General features: G+C 49.0%; 2 protein-coding genes and 1 long non-coding RNA gene across 3 annotated transcripts; 2 read left to right on the top strand and 1 right to left on the bottom strand.

Annotated features, from left to right (window-relative positions):
- Positions 1-321: 321 nt before the first annotated feature.
- RMDN3 (regulator of microtubule dynamics 3) lies at positions 322-16,667 on the bottom strand. The gene is made up of 13 exons (XM_015237133.3): positions 15,877-16,667; positions 15,440-15,639; positions 13,457-13,649; positions 12,896-13,039; positions 7,539-7,827; positions 6,684-6,786; positions 4,144-4,204; positions 2,413-2,488; positions 2,174-2,251; positions 1,848-1,946; positions 1,522-1,575; positions 1,306-1,386; positions 322-1,008 (listed from the first exon to the last, which is right to left on the bottom strand). The coding sequence occupies exons 2-13, from the start codon at positions 15,630-15,632 to the stop codon at positions 955-957; spliced, it is 1,425 nt and encodes a 474-aa protein (XP_015092619.1). The 5' UTR covers positions 15,633-15,639; positions 15,877-16,667; the 3' UTR covers positions 322-954.
- Positions 16,038-19,212, top strand: LOC140696827 (uncharacterized). The gene is made up of 2 exons (XR_012073374.1): positions 16,038-16,112; positions 18,699-19,212. It is a non-coding gene; the product is annotated as an uncharacterized lncRNA (long non-coding RNA).
- A 1,584-nt stretch (positions 19,213-20,796) lies between these two features.
- GCHFR (GTP cyclohydrolase I feedback regulator) lies at positions 20,797-24,637 on the top strand. Its single transcript, XM_006201654.4, has 3 exons — positions 20,797-21,262; positions 22,997-23,091; positions 24,118-24,637. The coding sequence occupies exons 1-3, from the start codon at positions 21,227-21,229 to the stop codon at positions 24,239-24,241; spliced, it is 255 nt and encodes an 84-aa protein (XP_006201716.1). The 5' UTR covers positions 20,797-21,226; the 3' UTR covers positions 24,242-24,637.
- Positions 24,638-24,788: the final 151 nt, after the last annotated feature.

The raw sequence follows: 24,788 nt of genomic DNA, 5'->3' as shown, positions 1-24,788 counted from the left end.
GAAACATGTCTCAGTTTTTCTCATAGGTAGGATTTTCTTTTCAGGTGGGACTAGGCTTTGTGCCCTTGGCCCTGAGAAGGCTGGGAAACACCTGCTTAGTTGGAATAGACCTTGTTAAGCTAAAGATAAGCTCTCTACCTGTGTTTTAGATTTAACTAAAATTTTCTTTGGAAGTTGTATTAACCAAAACACTTACTCTAAACTATTTGGTACTGTTTTTCTATTTGTCTGCAATAGCCTCTATAGTAGGGAACAACTAGGGAAGTGTAGAGCAAGAATAAGAACTGATTACAAGTAAACATAGAAAGGGGAATACAATCATTTCTAGTTAATTTGGTTTATTTCAAGTTTGTACCAAAATATATTCCAGGCAGCTCCTCACATCACCATTTTCAGTCTCCTAAGTCTTATGCACTGCTGTTGTTCCAAAAAGCTGCCAGGACTCTGGAAGCCAAGTGGTCCAGCCCCTCGGCCCAGGAATACAGTTTGAATCCACATGATAGGTAAGAGACAAGACCCATGGACTGCCCTAAGCCTTCCTTTTACCCTAGTAGGTTAGGGTATGATCTTAGGACTATATACTTTGGTGCTGAGTATTAATCAGTGGAAAAGATTAGAGTACGAGTTCTGTGTGTTGTTCCTCTAGCTCCTGAAAGTCATCCACCTCACCAGCAGCTGGAAGCCAGCCTCAGTGCTCTACCCACACTCAGGCCTAGGAAGGTGGTGTTATACTAGTCTTGATTTTTCAAGAATTCGCTTTAGGGAGAGAACAACAGGAACCAGGCCTCACGTACTTCCCCAATTTCAGATTAGGTAAGGGATTAGAATAAATTAACCAGTGGACAATAGGAAGAAATTGGGAAATGGTAGCGGTCAGGCCCCTCCCTCAACCAGTCTTGCTCAGTTTCCTGATTTCTTTCACCCTCTCAAGTCATAAAGGCTATTGAAATGTGATTAGTCTCCTAAAATTACTTCCAGTTCTTCCAGGTCCTTCTGGAAAGCTGAATCCTAGGGAGACAAGAGAATAAGACTAGGCCTCAAACTTGTAAACCAACATTTCCCAAACCACTGGTACCCAGGAGTAGGCCCCTTGCTTCCTTTCTGAGCTGTTAGTCTTTCCCACTTCCCCAGGATAGCCTGGAGCGTATGAAATCTGTCTCCTCCCCTGATACAAAAGAGCCCACATGCAAAAGTGTAGACTTTTGGAGGAAAATAAGACCTCAGGGGAAGATATTCTTTCCTGAAAAGGTCACTTGATGACTCAATGAAAGAGCCCATTGTTAGAAAAGCTCTTAAAAGTATTACCTCTTTAGTGACATCTGGCAGCTCCAGGGCCAACTTCATCCATTGTTTAGCTTCAGGGTTTTCCCCTAGTTCTCTGTAGCACTGAGAAGAGACAACAATGAAAACCTGTGAGAAACACCACCAGGAGCTTAGGAGATGAGTATGTATGCTTTCAGCAGTTCCTGGAAGTATCATTAACGTATTTTCACCTATGCTGAAATAGGCAGGTGAATTTACCTTGGAAATATATACCCTTCCTGCTTTGGAAAATCCTGGCTGTAGTTCTTCCACCTGGAGAAGGGAGAAAGCATTTCAGTGAGGCGTTCCCAAAGTCCAAGTCAGGCTAAAGCTTATGAAACAGAGTTCCAGTCCCCAACCTGGAGATGAGATTCCTAGACTCATGAGTCACAGTTTTGTAAGTTCTTCAGGTGGTTCTGATTTTCCCATAGGACAGGCACACAAAACTGCCCTCTACCAGAAACCACCCCCCCCATAACATCCTCAGGGAAAACAAGGGCGCCCTGGCAGTTTCGGCTACTGCCCACCCCTTCCTTCCCTGATACCTTTAGGAAGCTCTGGAGGGCGTCCTGCACAGTGGCACAGAGAGGGCTTTCAGACAAGGCTGTAGCAGTTTTTTTTTCTAGCCAGCTCAGGTGAGAGACCTGCCACCAAAAGATCAAGGTGTGACTAAAAACTTAAGTATCTTTAGGAACACTGAATGTTCTGTACTTAAGTAAACAAGGCTAAATAGGGCCGGGTCCAGTCGCCACTAACATGACCGTTTAGGAAAAAATGGTACTTAAGCCAGACCAGGCTGAATACTCTGCTCTTCCTGGCAAGGTGGTCACTGTCTCAGGACACTTATGTCAAGCCCAGAAATTGAGTTTACCTGGTAGCACCACCTGCCAAGGAGAAAGTGAGCCATGGGGTTTTCCGGCTGGAGGGCAATGGCTTTGTCCACATGCTCCTAAGGGGGAAAATGTAAATATAAACTAACATCAGACACCACAGATTCTAAGGGGAGAGAGACAAGTCATAGAGGCTGTAGGAACACCCTTTGCAAGGAGCTAGGATGGAGCAGGGAATCTGGACTAGACCAGCACCAGAGAAGGAAAAGCCTTTCCTCACCTTGAAGCTAAAGCCATTCTGGATGCGTCTCTGGATGCCCTCATGCTCAGCCAGCTGGCCACAAAGCACTGCGTACCTAGGGGGAAGCAGCAGCAAGCTCAGGGACGAGGGCTGAGCACCGGCCCTGCCAGGAACGGGCTCCCCTCTCCGTGGTCTGACTGCACTGCCCCTGCACCTTCAGAGCTGAAAGCATCATTTCCATCTGTACAGAATTCTTTTCACAGCCTTCTGGTCCCAGTTCATATTCTTTAGCAAATACAGTGGTAAGCTCACAATTCTTCAAAGTATAACAGGTACAAAGAAGGTGGGTCCTCTCCAGTAAATATCTCTCTTGAAATTTGGACCGAGATCTTGCCTAAATATTTTCTCATAATCATAGCCGTAGCTGTCATAAAAACTTAAGCAGGTATCTAAAAATCAGCATCAAAGACCTGAGTACACTGCTTTTTGTCTCCTAAGCAGACCTTAAAAGGTCTCGTTAGCCTTGGAAGTGTTACCATTGGGAAGATGTTTTAGGATGGGATATTCTAGGAATCTCTAACGTTAGCAAATGAAGAAAAGGCCCCAATTTCAGCCCTCTCCTCCTCCCTCCCAGGGTAACAAAGCCAGCCAGCTTCCCTCCTTCTGCCTTTAAAAACAAAGGTCTTGAGGGGAGAGTACAGCTCAAGTGGTGAGCGCATGTTGAGCGTGCATGAGGTCCTGGGTTCAATCCCTAGTACCTCCTCCAAAATAAATAAAAAATAAAGCTAATCAATCACCCCCCCCTCACCAAAAAAGGGTCTTATTACCTGTCCCCCCAGCATTATTTCTAGAAGCATAGTTGATAAGTGTCCCAAGGCCCAAGTTGCTTTTTCATGTTATTTACTAAATATCTGGTGGTATTTCTATCAGATACTTCCAGAGGCTCATTTCCCTGTTTAGCCCAAACTAAATCTGTTCCCCAAGAATACCTAAGAGAGGATGAGGTCAGTTTCCATCCTTGGGAGCCCAGGAGCTCCAAGGGAGCAGCACCTGTCATGCCCAAGAAACAATGACCTGGCCTCTGAGAAGAACCATTGCAGAGACAGTTTCAGCAACAGTTAAGGAAACGCAGCCTCTCCCAGCTCACAATCTGAGGGCAGAGTCATGGAAAGCAAGTAGGGAAGTGGGAAAGGAACATTTTCACTAAAACTCTGGTGCTGGAACCAGGCCCCAGGACACAGGTTGACCCAGACCCATCCAAGTTGGCAGAACCTTGCCTCATGTGAGGCGACAAACAGGGCTGATGCGTTTGTAAGCTAATATACTGACTACCGAACTTCCTGGGGGTGAGCTCACATCTCCTTTTCCTCATGCAAGCCAAGCAAAGAAGCCAAAGTCCGCCACCAGCCAGGGATCACAGCTAGGGGAATGAAGAGCTTGTGTGGGAGAAGGGAACTGCACGTGTCCCAGCCTCCCTGAGGAGCCAAGAACCCACAAGTTTTGTAGCCAGAGGTGACTAACAAAGCTACTCATTTCTCCAAGCCTCCACAGAAAGCTCTACTCTTCCCCCTTGTCTCACCCAGAAGGCACTTCCCAAAGGAAACGCCCCCTGGGGCCCTCACTTGCGGGGAGGATGGCATAAAGAAATAAGCGCCAGAGCTCCCTCTCCTGGTCCCTCTGGCAAATGCCTTTTTGGCCAGGGCAGAGAAAAGAAAGGGCTCTCCTCCACCCATACCCACTCTGGCTCTCCCTGGGAGAGGGTGCCATTACCACTGGTGACATTCAGCATTCTCATCCCCCTTCTCCAGAGCGGCCTCTGCTGCTTCTTTTCCTGTAGGACAAAAGTGATTCAGGGTTGACAGGGGCTCCCATGCACCCTTCCACAGGAAAGGCTGTGGGAACAGTGACTGCTCTAAGCTCTCTGAACTTGTAAATAGTTGCGCACTTGAGCAGAAGGAAGAGCTGCAAATAGCTGCTCACCTTGCTCTCCCCTCTACTCACCTTGCTTTCCCTATCTCTGTCAGCTGCCCCAGGTACCTGATTTTTATAACACCTACCTGATGTGCTCAAAGCATTTCAAATGTAAAAGGACTCAAAAGCAATCAAACTGTCCCCAGTAGACCACTGCCCTGGAGGGCTTTTGACTTGGGGTCTGTAGCTAGGCTTCAGGGTGTCCATGAATCCCTCTGAAGTTGTATATAATTTTAGGTATATGTGCATTTTATTGAGAAGAAAGTCCACAGTTTTTATCAAATTCTCAAGAGGACCCATGATCTAGGAACATCAATCATGGCTCTAGGCCAGAACTCCTCACCAAAGCCAGATAGACTGAAGTATGACCAGAGGTGATTTTAATGTAGTCTTACCCAAGTTTCTAAGCACAGAACAGAAATCAAAGCCTAAATACATGCAAGCTCTTGACAAGGGTCCCCTAGAATGTCAAGGAGCTGGAACCCTCCCGCTGAGGACCCTATGCCTACACACTGGAGAAAAGAACACACTGCATAATGGGGCATCTGATTAAAATGGAGAGGGCCTGGAAGGGAACACGAAGATAATGGAACAAAAGTAATGTGTTGAGGTGGTAGGCTGGCTAATCTGAATGTTTCCTCATCCTTAAGTGATAGTAATCACAGTATAATGTTGTATATTCAACAAACACATGTAAAGACCGCAGATGACAATCCTACATTCCCCTATCCGAGTGGAAGGACCGTACGCCCCACCGCTGAGGGACACTGTCTCACAGGGGACTCCTGTCTGCCCCCTTCAAAGCACTATCACACTAGGAAATTAACAGTGAAGAATAACGCAACCAGTTCCTGCCTCCTCCTGGTGGTCCTAACTTCTAGAGATAAGACAAAATGAAGTACTTTAGATCCAGTAAGGATGGTCCTAAAAAGCTAGAATCCCAGAGCAGAGCCTTCAAAGACGCTCCATAGTCACCTGACCTCCAGCAGGAACAGACCTGTCCAAGGCTGCTAAGCTCAGGAAGCCAGACCAGACCAGTGCTGGCTGTGGCTGCTCTAACCACTGCCCCGTCCCTCCACCTTCAGGGTTCCTGTTGGCTGTAATACTAAGAGATGATCCAAAGGGAAAGGAAAGGGTGTTGTTGATTACCAAGAGTCCAAAAATCAGCCCCAAGGGCTGATCAGAATCCTCACCTGAAATTTTAGAGGGGAAGCAGAAACTTTTAAAAAGGAAGAGGCAAACAGTAATTAAGCAAACAACTTTTGTTACAGCTTCTGGGGATTTTTCTGAAGATCTATAACATTCAGCTCAATTGGCCTGTTCTTTCTATACTGGCAGAATTCTACAACTGTCAAGAACAATGATCCTGAGGTACAGTCAGATTCTACATTATCAAAGATTCAGTGTTTGCAAGGCTGTACTTATAGAAGTGGGAAAGCAGACAGATCTACTTAGATAGTTAACTTTGAATAACTGAACCAGAAGATCTGGAAGTCCACTGATGGTGCCTGACTCAGGGTGTGTAGTTAGGCAGGATACATCATCTTCCCTATGAAACCAGCCTCTCTTTAAAGCCCCAGGGTTCTCAGTGACCTCGTGACAGAGGACGGGCCCTAAACGTGGCACAAGTCATGTGTACCCTACATCCCCAGGTACACATTCTGACAACAGAGTTGCTAAGTAGACTCCAGGGACTTCTAAACCAGCAATATTCCACCAAACTGCTCCTTACAGACGCTCACCAAACATACGCCGCTCATTATATTCTTAAACACCTGCCCCCACAGGCTCCATAACTGAAACTAGACCTAAGCAGAAGCAGAAAACCTCAGATTAAGAAAGGTTTTGCCCTTTGTAGTTGAGGAATGAGAACAAAGAATTGTACTAATATGATACCACAGTTGACCCTTGAGCACCACGGGCATTAGGGGCACCAGCCCTCTGTGCAGCTAAAAATTCACAAATAACTTATAGTTGGCCCTCTTTGTCCTCGGTTCCAACCAACCGTGGGCTGTGCAGTGCTGTAGTATTTCCTATGGAAAAAAATCTGCATATAAGTGGACCCGTGCCACTCAAACCCGTTGTTCAAGGGTCAGCTGCTCTCCTGAAATCATGTACGCCTGTGTTACGCAAGCGCCGTGACATGCAGAGCAACAGAGACTGCTCTGTCTCCCGGAGGAAGCAGGGAGTCTCTGGGAGCCACTCTATCCCTGTGGTAGCTGAGCCACAGCTGCCCTGATCGCCTGTGTCTCGGTGGTTCCCCGGGCTTCAGGCTGATCACCGACTCCACCCTCGGCATCAGGCAGCCACCTTCCCACCAAGGACCTGTCAGCACTTACCACTTAGGGCATAGGACTTCTTTTCACTTGCCTCCTCAGCAAGCTCACACATGTCGCTGTAGGCCCGGGCCAGGCGCCAGAGAAAGTCTTGCCGGCTTCCATGCTGCAAACCAGACAGGGGTGAGCCCCTTTCTCTCAGCTGCAGAGAACTGGGGCTCTGGCCTTCTCCCCACACCCTACCGTTGAGTGTGTCATAAACACTGATATCAGGCCACCCGCACAGGACTTCTCACCTGCGGAGGCTGATGACATTATCTCTAGATGACAGATTGCACAATCCACAGACTGAGGGCACTCTGGCTTAATACCATGAGGAGGAAAGGTCAACTCCAACATGTGATGAGGCACAGCAAGAGGCAAATCTTGCTGACAATGAAAAAACTGAAAATGCCCAAAAAAGGGGAAAATTCTAAGTTTGGGGGCATTTATAGCTGAATGAGCATGAATTCTGGCAGTGAACCTGAGAAGAGAATTGTGGTAGAGTGACCTACACACCTGTCACTTGTGATGAAAACTTCACCTAGGGCAGACAGGTTTGGCTCTGCCTCAAGGGAAACAAAAGAGAAAACCCTTCCAGTTCTTTCCACACTTCTCCCTGGTGAGAGAGGCTCTTCTGCAATAGCTCTACAGGTGGCAGCCAGCTGCCCTGACGGTGGCGGGGAAGGCAGCGCTCGGCCTCCTTGGAATGGGATGTACAACCCTGGGGGGTAGGTGCAGAACTCACTGTCTCACCCTCATTTCCCTTCCCATGGCACTTCACAGGGTCGGGGACACAGTGGCCTGCCACCAGGGGTTAGCAAGGGGAGGGCGGGACAGAGGGGCGGAGGAAGGGCAGCCAGGCAGCTGGAGCCTCACCGCCAGCTTGTTGTTGAGCAGCAGCTGGAAGCCCTCCTGCTTGTCCTGCTCGCTGCCTCGGTGCATCTCGTCTGCCTGCTGCAGGAGGGGCAGCACATCTTCTGGGCCAGGGGAGCCTCCGGCCTCCAGGGCTGCGGACACCAGGCCCGAAGCCACCTCCACCACCAGGTCCAGAGAATCTTTTCTCCCCATCTTCACAGTCTCACAGCTCACTTCATCTTCTCCGTCATCATCACTCTCTCTTTCAGAGTCCCGCTCATAGTCAGACTCAGCATTGGCTGTTGTGTAACTGTGGCAGAGAAACGAAAGTGACAGGGTCAAGGGAAGGAATTACTTAGCCTCAGAGCCTCTAGGGTCTAGCATCCACCCACAAGAGGCACTCTCCACGGCACTGTTGTCCAAAGCCCCAAATAAGAACCATTCCCCTCAATTAGGGGTAGGAATTAGCCTTGAGAAAGCTTCCAATGGGAACTATGGGCTGGGAAAATAATCCAGAAGGGTAAGAGTGACCGACTGGGGCCCTGTGACAGTCAGAGGCCAATATGAGAATCCCCTGCTCAGCTACCACCAAGTCTGCCAGAAAATAGAGAAAAAGAGAAAGCTTAGAAAGGTATGAACCAAAATGTCAGTAGATCTCTCAGGGTAGAAGAAGTAACTTCCCCCCTATATTTTAGTATTATATATGATTGCTATAGTGAGCAAATATTCTTCTTATAAAGAAAGAAATGCTTAAGATAAAAACCTTAAGATGTAGGTGGAGCTGATATCCTGAGCTAGATAGCTCCCCAGGCTGAGGGTTTGTCAATCATTTTTGCTTTATCAGCCAAATGCACTGTCAGAACCAACGTGGGTGGATGCCAGCCTCTGCGGCCATAAGGCCGCATTTTCTTTCTCAATTGAACGTATACCTCTGTCCCAAGTCAGCAGCCAAACTTAAACCACAGCAGGAGCAGCCCTTGGGAACTTGCCAAGGGTAGGGAGGGGCCACTTTACAGCTGGAAGCAGGAAAGGAGGAAGATGTGGACAGAAGCCCTTGGGAAGGTATCTGTGGGGCCTCTGTAAGCCTGGTGTCTCCCAGGGACCCCAACCCTGATGTACCCACTGAAGAGAAAGCCAAGTTTCCCTTTGATCTTGGCCTCCACCAGCAGCTAATTACGGTGTTTTTCCTAATTGCCAGCTGAACCAGAGCAGGGAAGGTAAGGCTTCCAGAGGTCACAACCAGACACCAAAGAGCCCTCCACACAAAGAGGGAAAGCAGTTTCCGTCAGAGCCAGGAAGTTCCAAAGCACGGAAGATCTTCAGGTCATTTAGGGATAAGCCTTCCTCTGTCCTGGAATAAGGAAGTAGGATCCCTATGGCTGGAACAAATAAGACCTGAAGGAGAGATGAGGGAGACGCGTACAAATAGTCACTACAGCCTAAAGTCAGGGGCTGAAGTGCTGTCCTCACCCAGACAGCCAGAGATGCCAGACGGGCGGGTTCCAGGAGGCGGCAAGTGAGCAACCAGACCCGATGCCCATTCCATCCATGCTGCTGCTTTATAAAGGAGCTTTCAGACTCATCTAACAAAGGGGCTCCAAGAACATCTATTACAGGAACTTACAAGGTATTTAAAACCTTCCTAACCTTGCTTTTTAAAGAGGTTATGCAAGTATCTCCTCTCTAGCAATTTGCAATAAAAGCCTCAGAAACTAAAGGGACAAGGAAAAGTGATTATCAGGTTTCACAACCAACCTGGGTGGTGATGCGCAAGACCACACAGGGCAGCCCAGAGAAACTCCCTACCAGTTCCTAGGCTTGGACAATAACTTGCCCCAAATGACAAAGTTGACAAATCAGTCTTTGAGGGCAGGTAGCGCTGTGCTCAGTGGTAAAGCATGAGGTCCTGGGTTCAATCCTTGGTCCTTCCATTAAAAAAAATTTTTTTTTTAAAAATCAGAGTCTACCACTGCCTCCACTCAGCCCAGCCAGGCCCAAAAGCAAAATGGGTTATTTGGGGTGTGAGCTTGGGTCTTATCACCTCCCCTTGCAAAGAGAAGGGGCGACCCTATTGCCTGCTCAGCTGAAGGCTGCCTCGGCCAATCAGGAATCTCCCGGGGAGGGACCCCTGCTCGTACTCCTGCTAGAGCACAGGCATCAGCAGTCTCTCCAGGGAGCTGGGCCAGGAGGAAGGTCCTGTAATGCTGTGAACCCTCCGGGTCCTAAAGGCCAGGGAGCTGACGTGGACAAGGAAAAGGAGAGATCAGGAGGGACCTCACTGCCACCCAGAGTGAGAGCTGGTAAAGCCCTGAGGCAGAGAGGCTTTAGTGAGGCTAGTCTGGTGGGGAGGCCTTTTATTACATCTCAGCCCCTCTTCAAGGAGCCCTGCCTCACATCTGCAACCCTGCTGCCTGATATGCGGTAGGCAGGCAAACTCTTGTTGAGTGAGTACTGACTTCCAGGGCTAGAGAAGAGATTTATCATGTGCCAAGAGCTACAAGGGCTGCTATCTTGATATTCACCCATTCTCTCACATTTCTGGGGCCACCAACCCAGCCTCTGGAGAAACCCACCAGAGAAAAACGGACAGCTCTTTTATTTAACATGCCCAGCAGCATTTGAGATGAGTCAGGGTCTGGCAGGGACCTTTGAAAAGGCCCTTTCGACCTGTGCACTCAGGCAGGACACACTGTTCCCACAGTGCGTTGAGGACCCAAGGCTCCCTCAAAGCAAGGAGCCCAGAGCTGCCCAACCCTATTCCTTGAGGAGACCCCACAAGGCAGCAGTCAAGGACCCAGTTACACACACATCCCTTCCTGGCAATTAAGTTTCTTTCTTTTAATCTTAAGCCCCATTAGAGGTGCTGTGCTGAGGCATTCAAAGACAACCAGGCATGGGCCCTAAGCCCAAAAGGCTGTCAGTGGTGGGAAGACTAACCGGAGTGAGGTGATAAATGCCCAAGAAGGAGTGGTGGTGAGGCTGCAGGCAGTCCCTTTTGGCTGGGAAGCCTGGGAAGGCTTGCTGGAGAAGCTGGTGCTTTAGGGCAAGTTGGGTTTTGACAGGGAGGGAACTAAAGTTGTGTTTGGTACAATGCTCAGGGGAAAAGCTCACGGACCTACACACTGATTCTGACTGCTGCGTTCAGTCGATCCCCTGGGAGCTCAAAGTTGTTCTTTTATTTGGAAGAAAGAGGGAACACAGCTTTCAGTGGAGTAGAGTAGCCCATCACATCTTGTGTTTTCATCCCTCATAGAAGCGTTCCTTCCCAGGGGCCCATATGTTCAAAGTCATTCCAGAGTTTGTGGCCCCTTCCCAGAATTCTCCCTCGACCATGACCATGGCAAAATGAATGATTCACTGTGGCCACTGCTCCAGATAGCAGCCAGCTAAACCAGAGTCTGGAACCATGAAGCACCGATGGCTTCCACATGCCACAGGACTGGTCATGGGGCTGAGCCTGCTGGAGCTGTAATTTAGAAAGCCTTCCTTCCTCTCATGCCATTACAATTGGCTGGCAGCCCTGTCCTGCTGTTCATGGCCTTGGGAGCCCCACTGAGCATCCCAAGCAGTAAAGCACCCACAAGCTTCCCTGGTTAATCACTCTGGCTCTCAGTGCCCCCAGAAGCTTGTACAATTTCTTAAAATCATCACAAAGAGCTTTGAGTTCTACATCCGGGTTTGGGCAGAGCTGTGAACTCTCTCTCTGTTCTACACTCTCACAAGGCTCAACTGTCAATTCTCCACCCAAGTGACTTCCTTCCTTGGATTGTATAGAGATGCTCCTTACATCTGAGGGCCTACTATCAACTATTTCATCCATTCTTTCAATCCAGATGTGTCAAATATTAATTTCATTTTTGCTCCCTTTATCACAGTCCTCTGGAAGCATGTCTCAGCCCAGAGGTATTGGATAAATTAAACAGAAAAGGTCCCTTAAGAATACAGACCATGGGGATCAGACAACCAGGCAACAGTAGCCGTGAATGGAGGACTAAAGGTCTTTACCAAGACTTCACTTGTTTCAAGAAGCACCTGATCAGTTATCAAGTTCAGCACAGATGCCCAATGGCAGTGACGTGGAACAAGAGTACTACTACTACAAATTTTCTCTGAAAAGTAAATGAGGAGAGGCAGGAGACTATAATGACTCAAACAAGAAAACAAGGCTGCGGTTTCTGTGGAATATGTCCGGAACAGAGCACGCTGCCTGGGGCTGTGAGCTGCGGCGGCTCTCAGTCAGGGGGAAGAACTGCCCAGGGCTGCCGGCGGCCTGTCCTCCTGCGCCGACGGCCAAGCCGTGCCGCAGACCGCAGGTGAGCGTGGCTGAGCCTGCACTCAGGAGCTGTCCACCCCTAGGCAGCAGGCGGCAGACCCCGCTAAGCCTCAAGGCTCTGTCTGAGAAACAGGACAGCACCTATGTTACAGGGCCCTTGTGAGGATTAAGTGAGGAAATACCTCTGAAGTGCTCTGCAGTGTCTGTCCCAGAAGAATAAACAGTAGTTAACATGGTGTTTCAGCTCAAGAGGGACAACGCTGCGAAAATCATCCTAAATGGCTGGTTTTACTTCTAGTTTCCACGTGCATACAGGTAAACTAGTCACTCTGACCTGACAGAAGGCTTGACTGTTTACTCGGCCAGTCTGTTCCTTGAGGAGGAAGAAAGGTCAGCAGAGGCCATCAAGGAGAGAGCCGCTTCTAGACCGCAGGCAGGCCACCAGGACCTCGCAGTGGACAAGGGCAGATGCTGCCAATGACAGCATCGGGCACCAACACAAAGATATTCATTCAGACTCCATCCTAGGGAACAAGGTTTCAAAATGGCACTAGTGGTTTAAAATCAAAAAGCCTTTAGCCTGATCAAGTTTGGAGGCTGTCCCCCAGACTCCTGCCTGCTGCCCTGTCTCACAGTAAGGCCTATGGTCAGACCTGCCGGGCCACCAGTTACTCAGGTCTGTCACCACCCACCCACGTGCAAAGATGGCGAGGCTCCCCTGCGGGAAGAGAACTTCCCGAGGGAGGGAGCACGCTGAATGCTTAGAGAGTTCTGTAGACCTGGCTCAGCCACTCAGTGAAGGAAAACGCCCAACCAATGTTACAGAAAACAAACATAAAAGACATAATAACTACATAAAACACAGACCTACTCAGAGGGAAACAACACATGCCAGCAATAACCACTGTCAGCACTGCCGTTTGTCTGGATGACTCAGGTGGATGGTTTTTCTTATTCCAACTGTTTTGTATTTCATTTATTTATACCCTTACCTTGTTTCAAAAATTACTTACAGCAGCTTGATGTGAATTTTCCATTATAACCATTGCTTTTACAAAATATAACCTGGCTGAAGCCACAAGTGTCTCCAGGAGAGACGACTCACCCGCCTTCGCTCTCAGCATCTGTGAACGTGGCTCCCGAGGTGGCCGTGAAGTAGACAGAGCTGGAGCCGGTGGAGTCGCTCCTCTCCCGGGCAAACAGGAATCTTCGCCGCCGAGCCACTTTTTGGCTCTCTTCTATGTGGGATCTGAAAAGCAGGCCCCTTGCTAGAAGGTGCCATTAGGCCCCAACCAGCCTGCCTTTCCCCTTACCAGGAGGGAAGCTCTCATCACTGCTGTTCACTGCAGGGCCAAGAGCAGAGAAAATCCTGGGTCTCTACCCTCAGGAGAGCAAGAAGGGCAGCTCCCTGGACCCAGCCTGCACGGCAGACCACGTCAGTCAAAACAAAGCGTTTCAGCTGCTACAACAGACCCTAGGGACCTAAAAGCCTCAAGGAACACGTGCAAGGCAAGGACTCAAGCATGCGGCCTCCCTGCCAATTAGGTGAGAAGCTATAAAACTGGTTTCATCCTTAGACACACACAGCAAAGGCTGAAAAAGCTGAAGGGGTGGGGAAAAGCTGGGGTGTGGGGGACAAGGCAGCAGAGGAGGCTGCATTACTCACCGGACCTCCCCTACGATCTGCCCAGCAAGTCCCTGCAGGCTGCTCCTCAGCTCCTCCACCTCCCGCCGCAGCGCCACCAGACTGCTCAGCACAGACTCCAGGCGGTCCAGCACCTCCTCCTGCCCTTCTCGCGGAAGGCCATGCAGCACCGCAGCATCGCCAGCCTCACCTGGGACTGCCCGCAACGGCCTCACTGAAGGCAGGAGGAGAGGAGACAGTGATGCCCATGGGATAGAGGGAGGAAAAGAACTTGCACCCAGAATTCAAGAACACTTTCTTCTCATTGGAGTTCAATTTACAAAAACTTTGAGGCTTTGTTCAACATAAGTTCAAGTCCCAGGTAATGATACATAAAAATTAAAAAGAAAAAATCAAGGTTCCAATCTCTAAACAAGGGCCATCTCTTCCAAAAACCTTACACACCACAGCTCTTCTGCAGTACTGCACGCCACAGCAGATAGTGTAAAATGTTAGCAAGGGTGCAGTACCCAGAACACAGGACAGCTGCCCTGCTAGAGTAAAAGAAAACCCTTTACCTGACTATTTATCATTCCCAAATCCCAGGAAGTCAGTACTAACCACACAGGGAAACTAATATTGAGCTCACTCAAATTCTGATTTTTAACTTCACAAAGAATAGCAAAGAAAACTCAGTTCCTCTCAAGAACTTCATTTAGTATCATCTGAGAGAGGCAAGGAGAAAAGGGGCAGTTACTGAGAGAAGAGGTACACTGGAAAAAGCCCACTCCAACGCCACTTGAAAAACACCATTGCCAAGCCCTGAATTGAGCTCTTGGTAAATTCTAAGAGTAAATGCTAGAAAACTGATAGCTACCTAATGCAAGTGGACTGGAAAAATGTAAAAACAGGAAAGAAGCCAGGAAGGCAGGATCCACAGTCCAAGCAAGCATAAAGCTGTTAAAGGAAATCTACTAACAGTCGTAGATTACAATACACATCCAACAATGTTCCAGTTTGTAAAGCAAGAAAGATCCCTGGGAATGTGGCCATTTTCTTCCAGCCTCAGTAGAAGAAAGACTACTGCTAAGAAATTACAAACGAAATACAAGGAAAAGAAAGACAAGCACACCTGCAATACTTGGTTACCACCAGGTTATAAAATGCTGAGAAACAATTGCAGTCTAAGGTGATAACTCTGAAGACTCTTCAAAAACTAACTTTTCCAAACCATCTGGCACTTGGTAATCAGAGAAAACACCTGTTCCCAATTAACATGGGGCAAGATAATCTGAATGCTCCTTTATCACACAAACGAGAGGGGCGTGGTCTGAACCAGCCCTAGATGCTTCAGTCCAATGAGTTAACACGAAAAGTTTTGCAAAGCTGAAAGCACTACCCATTTCAGCTGTGGCTGGCTCCCAGCCATATTCAGCTTCAATTGCAGTAAGTGCACTCCTAGGCCAATGCTGTGGGAAGTCAACAGGCCAGGTGACCAGGCCCGATCCAGCCACTTACTTGCTCTGTAACCACCTGGGGAAAGTTACACAATCTTTTTCAATCTCGACTTCCTCTTAAGAAGGATTTTAAAAACCTGGACTAGACAAGTCTCCAAGGCGCCTTCAATTTTTAAAACCTAATTTACTACATAAAGCTCATAAATTTTAATTCCTACAGGATTAGTTTTTCCTTTTGCCTTCTTTTGGAATCTTCCTCTACTTATTAAAACACCTCACCCACACTAAGCAAGTGCCTTTAATACATACATAGCACTCCCATGGCCAGAACTAAAAGTGAAAGCTAAGCCTTTTTACAATATACTTTCCTGGGATTACAGGGGAGAATACAGAAGAGAAAGGCTGCTTTTCCTTTTCAATAAGCTTTCCCCAAACGTGAAACTCTCAAGCATCACACCCACTCCCACCCTCCTACTCTTTCCCCCTTCCCACAGGTTCTGCTAAAGGCAGCCCTGATCCCAGGCCCAACGGTCAGCAGTCACTGCGGCCTCGGGGAACGGGCTCCTACCCTGGTGTCCGGGCTCTGAAGTCTGCGTATAGTCCAGGGAGTTGGGCTGGTTTTGGTTCTGGCTCTGGGCATGGTGCCGGGTCCGTTTCCACCGCTGGCTGTACAGGGCACACAGGAATCCAAGGCCCGCGGCGGTGCCCAGCAACAATCCCAGCCCGGCGCGGGCGCCACCCAAGGCCCCCAGGCCAGACATGCTGCACCTGCAGCCCGCGCGAGCCACCGGAGCAAGCGCGTGAGAGTGAGGAAGAGAGATTCGTGAGTTAGGGTCCACGCATACCCAAGGCCAAACCCCTGGAAATAACCCCCTTGCCCAGACTCTGAGCTCCTACCACCCTCACCCCAGTCAGGACCCTAAGGTTTCTGCGAGCCCCCTGGGCCTGACTACTGCGCCTCGGACCCCGCCTGGGCGCAGCCTCCCCGCCAACACGCCCCCTAACCTTGATTCCGGAGACAGGCTCCTGGGCCTCCAAACTCCTCCCCCAGCCTCACGACGCTGCAAACTCCTGGACTCCCCGCCGCGCCCTGTGAAGGGACCCTGGCCAGTCGGGAGCTCAACTCAGACTCAGCCCGCGGCTCACCACTGAGGCAGCACCACCGCCTCGTGCTGTCAATGATAGTGACGTCATCAAACGGCGCCAAACCATCAACCCCCGCTCGCCTACAGGAAAGTGTGGTAAGATGACCACCGAGGCTCCGCCTCCGGCCCAGCGCTTTTCCCAGGGGGCGGGGATACGGGCAATGTCGGAGGGGCGGAGCCAGCAGAGAGCGGGAAAGGGAAACCGGGAATGGGGTACAAGCGGGGAAAAGGGGAAAAGCTGGGAGACTTCTTGGGCCGGATGCTCTACAGTAACCCACATAGCCTGGCCAGCTGAGGTTCCATTTTCCTCCAGTCACACCAGATTACCTAGTGTTCCCGGGATGTGTTGTCTACTTTTGCGCGTCTACTGCTCCTTCTGCCTAGAATGCCCCTTTCTCTACCTGGAAAACGCCACATCTCCCACCTTTCCTTAACACTCGGTCATACTTCAGACTTTGTTTTCAGCTTAATTTATTTATGCATTTTTACTCAAACTATTGACTAAGCACTAGACAATAGCGCCTCTGCAGTTCAAACTAGAACAAATAAATTTTGGCTATCCACAAGAAGTCCCTCAGTTCCCAGGACCAGCTTTTGCCAGTTGACACTTAAAAACCTATTTTATAGATGCACAAAAAAATCTTAAACCTTACACTGTCGTTATTACATTAATCAGAGACAGGGTTATAACCTTTTCCATTTCCAGAATGTAAATTAAATTCATTCCTCTAACGATAACACATTTTAACATTTGGGTGAGGCTGAAACTTGGGTTGATCTCTGATTGCTTAAATTGACTCAGATACTATTTTTTAACCTGTGTTAATAATTTTTTCCAGCCCATCCGTGGCCCATAGTTTCTTTTATAATTCTATTTACTCCTATGATTTTATGCAACTTCTCATAATATTTTTAAAGGAAATCACTTTTTAAACATTTTAAAAATTTATTTATTATTGTATTATTTAATTATTTTTATTTTGGCAGAGGGGAGGTAGTTAGGTTTATTTTGGGGGGAGGTACTGGGGATTGAACACAGGACCTCCTGCATGCTAAGCATGTACTCCACACTTGAGCTATGCCCTCCCCCAACTTGTAATTTTAGAAACTAAAAATAAATGTTTTTATAGACTATGGTTCCAATTTTATTGTCAGCATTTCGTAAGAGTTAAATTTTAGTTTAATGGGAGCCAAAATATCTAGACCAGTCCTCCTCAAATCCTTCACTACATATTATATTTACTTACTTTTTAAATTGTGGAATATTTTACATGTATTTTACACATGTAAGAGTAGACTTGATGTATAGGTACATTGTAAAGAATCATTTAAAATCTTAAGGTACCCATCCCACAGCCTAAGGAACAGAACTTCACCAATACCTCCTACTCATTTTTAAGGATTCGGTTTGACTAATACCTTGAGATACACTAAGGAATTAACTATATTGTCTTGGTGAGGAGAAAAGAGTGTTTTTAATATATTTTCTGTATTTTTCCTCATTTTTCTGAAATAAACATAATTTCTTTTGTAGTAAGAAAATATGTTGTCTTTACTTTGGAGAGAATAAAAACTCACTTCCTCTGGGAAACCTTTCCAGACCTCTACCTTAATGGAATTGTTTTGTCTTTCCTAGTTCTTGAGGCTTGGTTCTCTCTACTCTGTTATACTCGATTCCATGATTATTTGCTTTCTAGTCTATCTACCCACTGGACTGCTCACTTTTCCAGGATGAGGTTCATGCCTAGCACAGTTCTAATGCAAAAGCCATCCATAAAAGCTGAATGGAGGAAGGAAGGAAATAAGGAACGACCAATATCCAGCCCCTGCCACTTTGACGATGCTTTTGTTACGAAACCAGATATATTTGCCCCACTCACAGCAAGCCAAACGCTGAGATGCTGACGTTTGCAGCAGACAAGGAGGCTATTCATAAGGCAGTCTAGCCAAGAGATAGGAGAACAAATCTCAGATCCTCTTTCCTGAAGGCAGGGGCCTTGAGATACTTGTAGGTAAAGAAACGGCGGTCTTAGGCGTGGGGAAAGGTGATTGGAGGTAGAGAAAATGTGAGGTAAATGGTGTTCTCCATAGGCATATCTAGATTACGTGCTTCTTCAGAGGAGGTAGTTACATGATCTGAGGGTGGAGTTTTTGGCCCTCTTATGTCAAAAAGTTGCTCACTGGAAGGCGAGAGGATATAACTCAGTGGTTATATCACGAGTTCAATCCCCAGTACCTCCACTGAAAATAGAAAAAAACCTAACTGCTTCCTCCCTCCACCAAAAAAACTTGTTCATTGGACACCTGTGCACACCCCATTTTACGGTTCGTGGTCCCAACCAGCTCAAACTGAACAAGAGCTGACTCTAAGTTCCTAAAAAACAACTTAAGCCCCTGTTACTATAGCAATCCATACTACAGAGGAATCTATAGGAGTGGTTAAGGAGTCTTGTGATATATTACCTAGGCTATGTGATACTTGGAGGGTATGCAATTAAAGCTAGCTTAATCAGTGAAGGCAGTTTACAAGCAGAGGGGTTTTAACAAGCTGTTCCCTTATCTGTCATTCTGTAAAAGGTTCAAGAATTTCTGCTAGTCACCAGCCTCTGTTAACACTGTGGGCACAGTTTCACTTTCATAATGAAAAACTGAGTTGTAGAGCAATTTCTCCTCTTTTTATAGGGGAGGAAGATCTGCCAGATCAACTAACTGATTGTGACAAGAGGCGGGCCCAGATAGGAAGACCAAGTAAGGGAATTCATTTCCCCTGGATATTAAAGATGTTATCTCGCAGGCATGTCTGCCAGGACAATCAGCAGTGAAGGTTGTGATTCTCCATGGAGCTCTATATCTTATGACTTATCTGCAGACCAGTTTTGCAAACGTAATAAATCCCTGGCCCTGTGAGATAGGCACTGCCCTCCTGTCTCCTCCCCAACCCTCCACAGCCCAGCCTGAGAGAAGAGAACAGAGCAGACTCCAAACCCCTGTCCTGCTCTCTGCCCAGAATATGAGAGCCTCAGGTACCCGGCTCTTGCGAGAGGCGATATATGCCTTGGGATGGTGACCTTATTAACCTCTTGTGCCTAAACTCTAAGGCATTTGACACTTTAAAAAGCTGTTTTTATAAAATATTTAATGGCTACAAAATATTTATCATACATGTATAAAAACTGAATAAAGATTGTCTCCATCCCATTCTTTTCCTTCTTTCAGACATAAACACTACCCTGAATATTACATTTATTATTTCCTTTTCTTTATAATTTGACCACAGATGTTTTTAGTTCCAAACCATATATTTTTAATTTTGCATGTTTGCAGACCTTTAGGTAAATAGAATTATTCTGTATTTTTCCAAGATTTGCTTTTTCATTAATCATTTTCTGTTGCTGTAGTTTCCATTGTATGAATCAATCCAAAACTTCTTCACTTCTGATGGCCATAAAGACTGTTTCCAGTTTCTTGCTAATTACACACAGTGCTGTTATGAATATTCTCGTATGTGTATCCTGATGCAGTGAGTTTTCCTAAGTTTATCTAGGAGAGGTTTGGTGGGTAACAGTTATGTGTCTTAAGCTTTACTAGATTACTAAATTTTTCCCAAGGTGACTGTATCAACCATAACAATTTGCAACCCCAACAGTAATGTTTCATTTGTTAGATATTTTCATCAATAAGTGATGCTTATAAATTTTTATTTTATTTTTTGCAAATCTGTAAAGCAGTATCTCATTGTGGTTTAATTTGCATTTCTGGGATTTCTAATGATATTGAACATCATGTTTTATGTTTCTTGGCCATTTCCAATCTCTTTTGAAAAGTGCCTGTTCGAATCATTTGCCCATGTTTCTTCTATTGATTTATCTTTTTCTCGCTAATTTGTAGGGAGAAATGTCCTGGGCATTAATTGTTTTGTCAGTTTAACATATCCTTTGTTAAACAGGAGTATGTCTTATATCTCCAGCTTAAACTATTGTCGGTCCTGGAGGTAGAAAATACAGGAGTATAGAGTACAGCATAATAAATTAGACCAGTAAGGATCCTTTGGGATCACAACTTCCTGATTCCCTTACACCTCTCTCCACAAAATACTGGAGTCACAGAGTGTGCCCCGTAAGTGCCCTTCAGTGAAGTGAAGATTTTTCAAGGACCAGGGAAGGAAGGTTACAGGCTGTCTTTGCTTTGCTTTGTTTTTTAGAGAACCAATCATAACAAGGCAGATATAGAATGTTGAGTTGTCAGATTTTGGTATATCCAGATGAGAGCGTGGATGCGTGGTGGTGAACTCGCTGCTCTCTCTTTGGTAGCTAGTGCGGGGAAGTTTCTTTTGCCCCAGGTGTTGCCCCGTCATCTCCTGCACGTGCACCGCGGCTCTTCAGCTTCGCGGGCAGCTCTCTGAAGTGACTGCCAGATTCCGTTGGTTTAAGTCTCTCCAGGCCTGGCACTCAGCCAGACAAGCGCTCGGTTCCTTTACAGATTTACCTACAAAGCCGCAGAAACGAAAGGTTCCGCCGCTGTACTAGGAATTACAGTCGGTGAGGCAGGATTGTGCAGCGCACCCGAGGCGTCTCCTGTCCCTGTCTCCTGCGCAGTGAAGGAATCTCTGGAGTCTGTGTTTTAGAGCCGGGAAGTGGGGATCTGCTAAACATTTTGGAGGCGTCCCTGGGTAGGGTGGGCAGGAGCTTGGGGGTCCTCAGCGGGGTCGCTGCTTGCTCCCTGCTCTGCTCTTCAAGGAACTGGGGCGGGGACCAGCAGGACTTTGGAACCAGTTACTGGGGGTGCTGCATTAACAGGGCGCAAAATCAATACGCGCGCTGGGCGTCACAGCCCGCCACAGCCAGCCAAGCTCGGCCCGCCACCCCCGCCTCCACTACGCGAATGCGGGAGCGGCCCCCCTCAACACAAGACTCCCTCCTCCTCGCGGGACAACGTGCAGAAACCGCGCGTGGCACCACGGGCCCTAGTGCACCGCCCGAGGGCAGGGGGCGGGTCCTGAATTGCCGAGCGCCAGGGCGCGTCACGGACGCCTGCTCCTGATTGGTCGGCAGCGGCTGTTACGGGCCTGGCGCTCCGGGATTGGTGCAGCCAGAGGCCAGAAACGGAGTAACTGGACTCCAGACGGCGGGTCGCAGTCCCCAAGCCCGAGGGGCTGGCGTCGGCGTTGGGCACAAAGTCCAAGGGGGAAGCTTGGCGGAGACGCGCACACCATGCCCTACCTGCTCATCAGCACCCAGATCCGCATGGTGAGTAACCGCCCCCGGTCCCTGGGAGTTGGCGCTGGGGTCAGGCCGGGGGGCGCTGCCGATCGCACCTTGGCGCCTCCCTCCCGGGCGAGGCCCGCGGGTGGCTGGACCCGGAAGTCGCCCGGGACACGCCCCCGCCCGGGTTGCAGGGAGGGAGGCTGGGGCTCGGATTCAGTCCAGATCCGAGACTCTGCGAGCTCCACCTACCCGGCGCCTCCAGGGCCGCGAAGGGGCCCAGGTGCGTGCGTCCCCGCCACCTAGCGAGCTCCAGACGCCTGCGGCTCCTGTTCTATCTGCCCGTGGGAAGTCTGAGCCTCCGGGAGGGACCCAGGAAGTGCTGGTCTCACTCGTGCAGCACCCAATGCGCTACACTAAGCCGCTCCGCCGGGGGTTGGGGGTGGAGGGAAGGAGCGGACTAACCTGAGGGGAAGGAGTGTGGAAAAGAAAAGGACGCGCTAAGACGCTAAAACACCTGTGCCACGTGGTCCACTCAGTCACTAGCTGCACCCTTAGGCACTTACAAAGAGCTACCCCTGAGGCCTTAGGAAAGGAAGAGAAGAAAGAACCCACGGGAGACAGCCCGTGGGTCTAGAGGGGGTGGAGCATCACTCACCAGTTAGAAGCCACATCCTTTTCCCTGGGCGCAGTTTCCTCTAAAAAGAAGGTGCTGGCTGCTCCAGGAGTCCTCTTTTAGCTTCAGAATAATATGACTGGGTCCCCTACCAGGGCAGCAGGATGCTCCTCTGCCCCTTCCCACTTCCCAGTGCTTAGGTAATCCATCAGTAGGTACACAGCCTCGCTGGGTTGCAGGAAATAGCGGGTGTGCTCACGGTAGGACAGGAGAGATCTTGGCAGTGATTTAAGAACCAGTCAGCTGTGCAGTTGTTAAAATGTGAACTCCTGGTCCACTTCCCAGACCTCTAGAAGCACTCTCTAAGCCTGGGGCTTGGGAATTCAGTGCTCATCAGGCAATTAAAAATAAAAACTAGCTTTATTTATATATAATAAATAAAACCACAGAATCCACCAATGTAAAGTGTACAATTCAGTGGTGGCGCTTCTCTCTCTCTTTTTTTAAGCATAGTCAGAGTTGTGCAGCCATCACCGCAGGCAATTTTAGAACATTTCCATCACCTTAAAAAGAAACCCTGTACCATACCCTGTATCCTAGCAGTCACTCATTTCTCCTCAGCCCTAGGTAACCACTAATCTACTTCCCACTGTACCTGGTGTGGTCTTTGGCTTCTTTCACATACATGATGTTTTCAAGGTTCAGCCATATTATAGCAACTATTGGTACTCATTCTTCTTTATTGCCAAATAAAATTCCACGGCTATACCATTTTATTTATCCACCCATCAGTTGACAGACATTTAGGTTGTTTCCATTTTTTGGTTATTATGAATAATGCTACTGTGAACCTTTGTGTGGGCATATATTCTCCATGTGAGTCTGATACACACAGATATGGGTGGGGATGCCTTGCACGGAGGTGCTAGTTGTTGGGCATTGCCCAGCCAGCCCAGTGGGGCCAAGGAGGCCCTACGTTGTTCAGCCTGATCACTGATGGACTCCACCCCTTCCCAGCTTGTGTTTAGCCCCTAAGATTCCTTCCCTTTCCTTCCAGCCTTTAACTGAAATGGGCTCAGAGCCAGCAGGCAGGGCAGGAAGGAGAGGTGAGCCCACTCACCTCTTCCTGGCAGCCAGCCAAGCATCTGCGGCTTACCTTGCAGGAGGTGGGCCCCACCATGGTGGGCGATGAGCACTCAGATCCAGAACTGATGCAGCATCTGGGGGCCTCAAAAAGAAACGTCCTGGGAAACAACTTGTAAGTAGTAGCATTCCTAAGGATCTTCTCCCCGCCAGTCCCTAGACCTGTCCCTGTTCCCTTTACACAACCAAGCCCAGAACAGTGGCACTGCCCAGCCTCAGGGACCCTCTGCCTGCATCCTGGGGCTCTGTCCTCTGTAGGGTGAGTCCCCTCTGCAGCCTCACCACAGACCCTCAGGCTTGCTCTGAGGGCTTTCCCACTGGGAGCTCCAGGACGGAGTCCAGTTCCCTGCATATAGGACTCCACAACTGGACTGCTCCTTACCCTGCCCCCTCATCTCTAAGCTGGACCCCATCGAGGTGAAGACAGGCACAGAGAGAAAGTTCTTTGTCTTGTAGAGCCAGCTGAGTAACAAAGCTAAGCCCTAGAAACAGGGAGCAGGGAGCCTGAGTCCTGCTTCCAGTTCTGCTGCTGCCTGGGGACTTGGCCACTTCCCTTGGAATCCTTCACACCAGCCCAGCCTGGGACTTGAGCCCTTTATCCACCTGATGGCCCTTCAGAATCAATTAACCCTGAAAGAAGAGAAATCAAGCATTCTCCATGCTAGGGAGCAGCACCCAGAGCCAGGAGCTCTTGAGGACCAACCTTATTGCTCCATGACTGCAGGACACTCAGGGAGCAAGAGGGCAGAGGCCAGAGGAGGACCCCCAGGAGAGCAGGCCAGTCCCGCTGAACAGGCAGTGGCCCAGGGCACATGGGGCTGTTGGCAGACTAACACGGATTCCACTATCTGGATGACATCGGGAAAGCTGCTTTGCCCCTCTCAATTTTCTCACTTATAAAATGGGAACAGTAACGGTACCTTCCTTAGGTTGTTGGGAGGAATAAACAAGATAATGCACTCAAAGTGCTTAGCAGGCGAGGGGCCAGGAATGTGGACCCAGCCTGGCACCCCGAAGGGACCCAGCAAATGTCAGTCCTTGGTAGGAGTATTCCTGACCAGGCCTGTTCTGTGGCAGATACTAGCTTTGTAAGTGGGGCTGCACTGTGTTCCCCCTCATGCCGCCCCCTTTCTCTTCACAGTTCTGAGTACTACGTCAATGACCCTCCTCGAATAGTTCTGGACAAGCTGGAACGCAGGGGCTTCCGTGTGCTGAGCATGACAGGGGTGGGCCAGACACTGGTGTGGTGCCTGCACAAGGAGTGACCCTACCACACTGAGGAGCGGCGGGCACCCCTTCTTTGGAGTGGTTGCTATGGGCCCTGACCCCAAGCCCCTGCCTTACTCACTGTGCTGTCCCTTCTTCCCAAGTCGTCTCTTTCCTCGGCCCAGCACCACTGGGCAGTGAATGGCCTTCTTGAAACCTTCGTCATTCAGTGGAGGGCAGGGTCCATGGCCCTGGTGCTTCTACCTGCTCCTCCAGCTTCAGGCCTAGCACAGCCCCAGAGGAGGCCATGTTCCTGAGGGGCAGGCTGAGGGGCTGGCAAGAGCCAGGCTGCCCCTGGGTGGGAGCTGGGTGTCCCCACGAGCATGGCTCCAGGACAAGGTGGGTGGGTCCTTCGTAGCTAGTCCAAGCCAATAAAGGGCTGTGATGAGTGGTTACTCCTCTGCTCTGCTGGCCACTGACTCTCACTGTGTGGTGCAGCTCCCTGGGGGTCTCCCTCCTCCCGGGGAGGGCCAGGCCTGGGTAGAGCCCTCTGGGACAGAACCCTGAAGTCAGCCACCCTTGGGCAGGCCAGCACCCTACACCTAC

The sequence above is a fragment of the Vicugna pacos genome, chromosome 6, assembly GCF_048564905.1.
Source record: "Vicugna pacos chromosome 6, VicPac4, whole genome shotgun sequence".
In the NCBI taxonomy this organism is placed as follows: domain Eukaryota; kingdom Metazoa; phylum Chordata; class Mammalia; order Artiodactyla; family Camelidae; genus Vicugna; species Vicugna pacos.
This window is presented reverse-complemented; position numbering and strand designations above follow the sequence as displayed.